General features: G+C 41.9%; 1 protein-coding gene across 1 annotated transcript; it reads left to right on the forward strand.

The window, feature by feature from the left end:
- Positions 1–5: 5 nt before the first annotated feature.
- Positions 6–354, forward strand: LOC105460819 (the record flags this gene model as incomplete). The annotated part of the gene is made up of 1 exon (XM_011707310.1): positions 6–354. A coding segment is annotated over one exon (349 nt), but the record flags the coding sequence as incomplete, so codon positions are not given.
- Positions 355–360: the final 6 nt, after the last annotated feature.

A 360-nucleotide genomic window follows, 5' to 3' on the forward strand; every position in this document is an offset into this window, starting at 1 on the left:
AGATCATCGAGAATCTTGGACCGAATGTCGATAAAGTACGATATGAGCTATGCGAATCTACAGGCATTTTTATTATATCCAATATATATCGTGTACGTTTACAGTTTAAGAACAAGCTAAACGGACGAAACGAGGAATTATCTATGATACTGAAGAGACCCATGCCGGGCTTTAATCAGCTAGCTCGTATCGATCTTCAATTTCACAACGAGATCTTGTTCTATCAGATGTACACCCGACCGGACGAGATCTACGCGAAATGCTTCTACACCGAAAAACGTCCGCCCGTCGACTCTGTAATCGCCTTAGAAAATGTCAACGGGCGAGGATATTATCCTTGTTATTGCGTACATAATCCTC

Source organism: Wasmannia auropunctata, unplaced genomic scaffold, assembly GCF_000956235.1.
Source record: "Wasmannia auropunctata unplaced genomic scaffold, wasmannia.A_1.0 LD315109.1, whole genome shotgun sequence".
Lineage (NCBI taxonomy): Eukaryota > Metazoa > Arthropoda > Insecta > Hymenoptera > Formicidae > Wasmannia > Wasmannia auropunctata.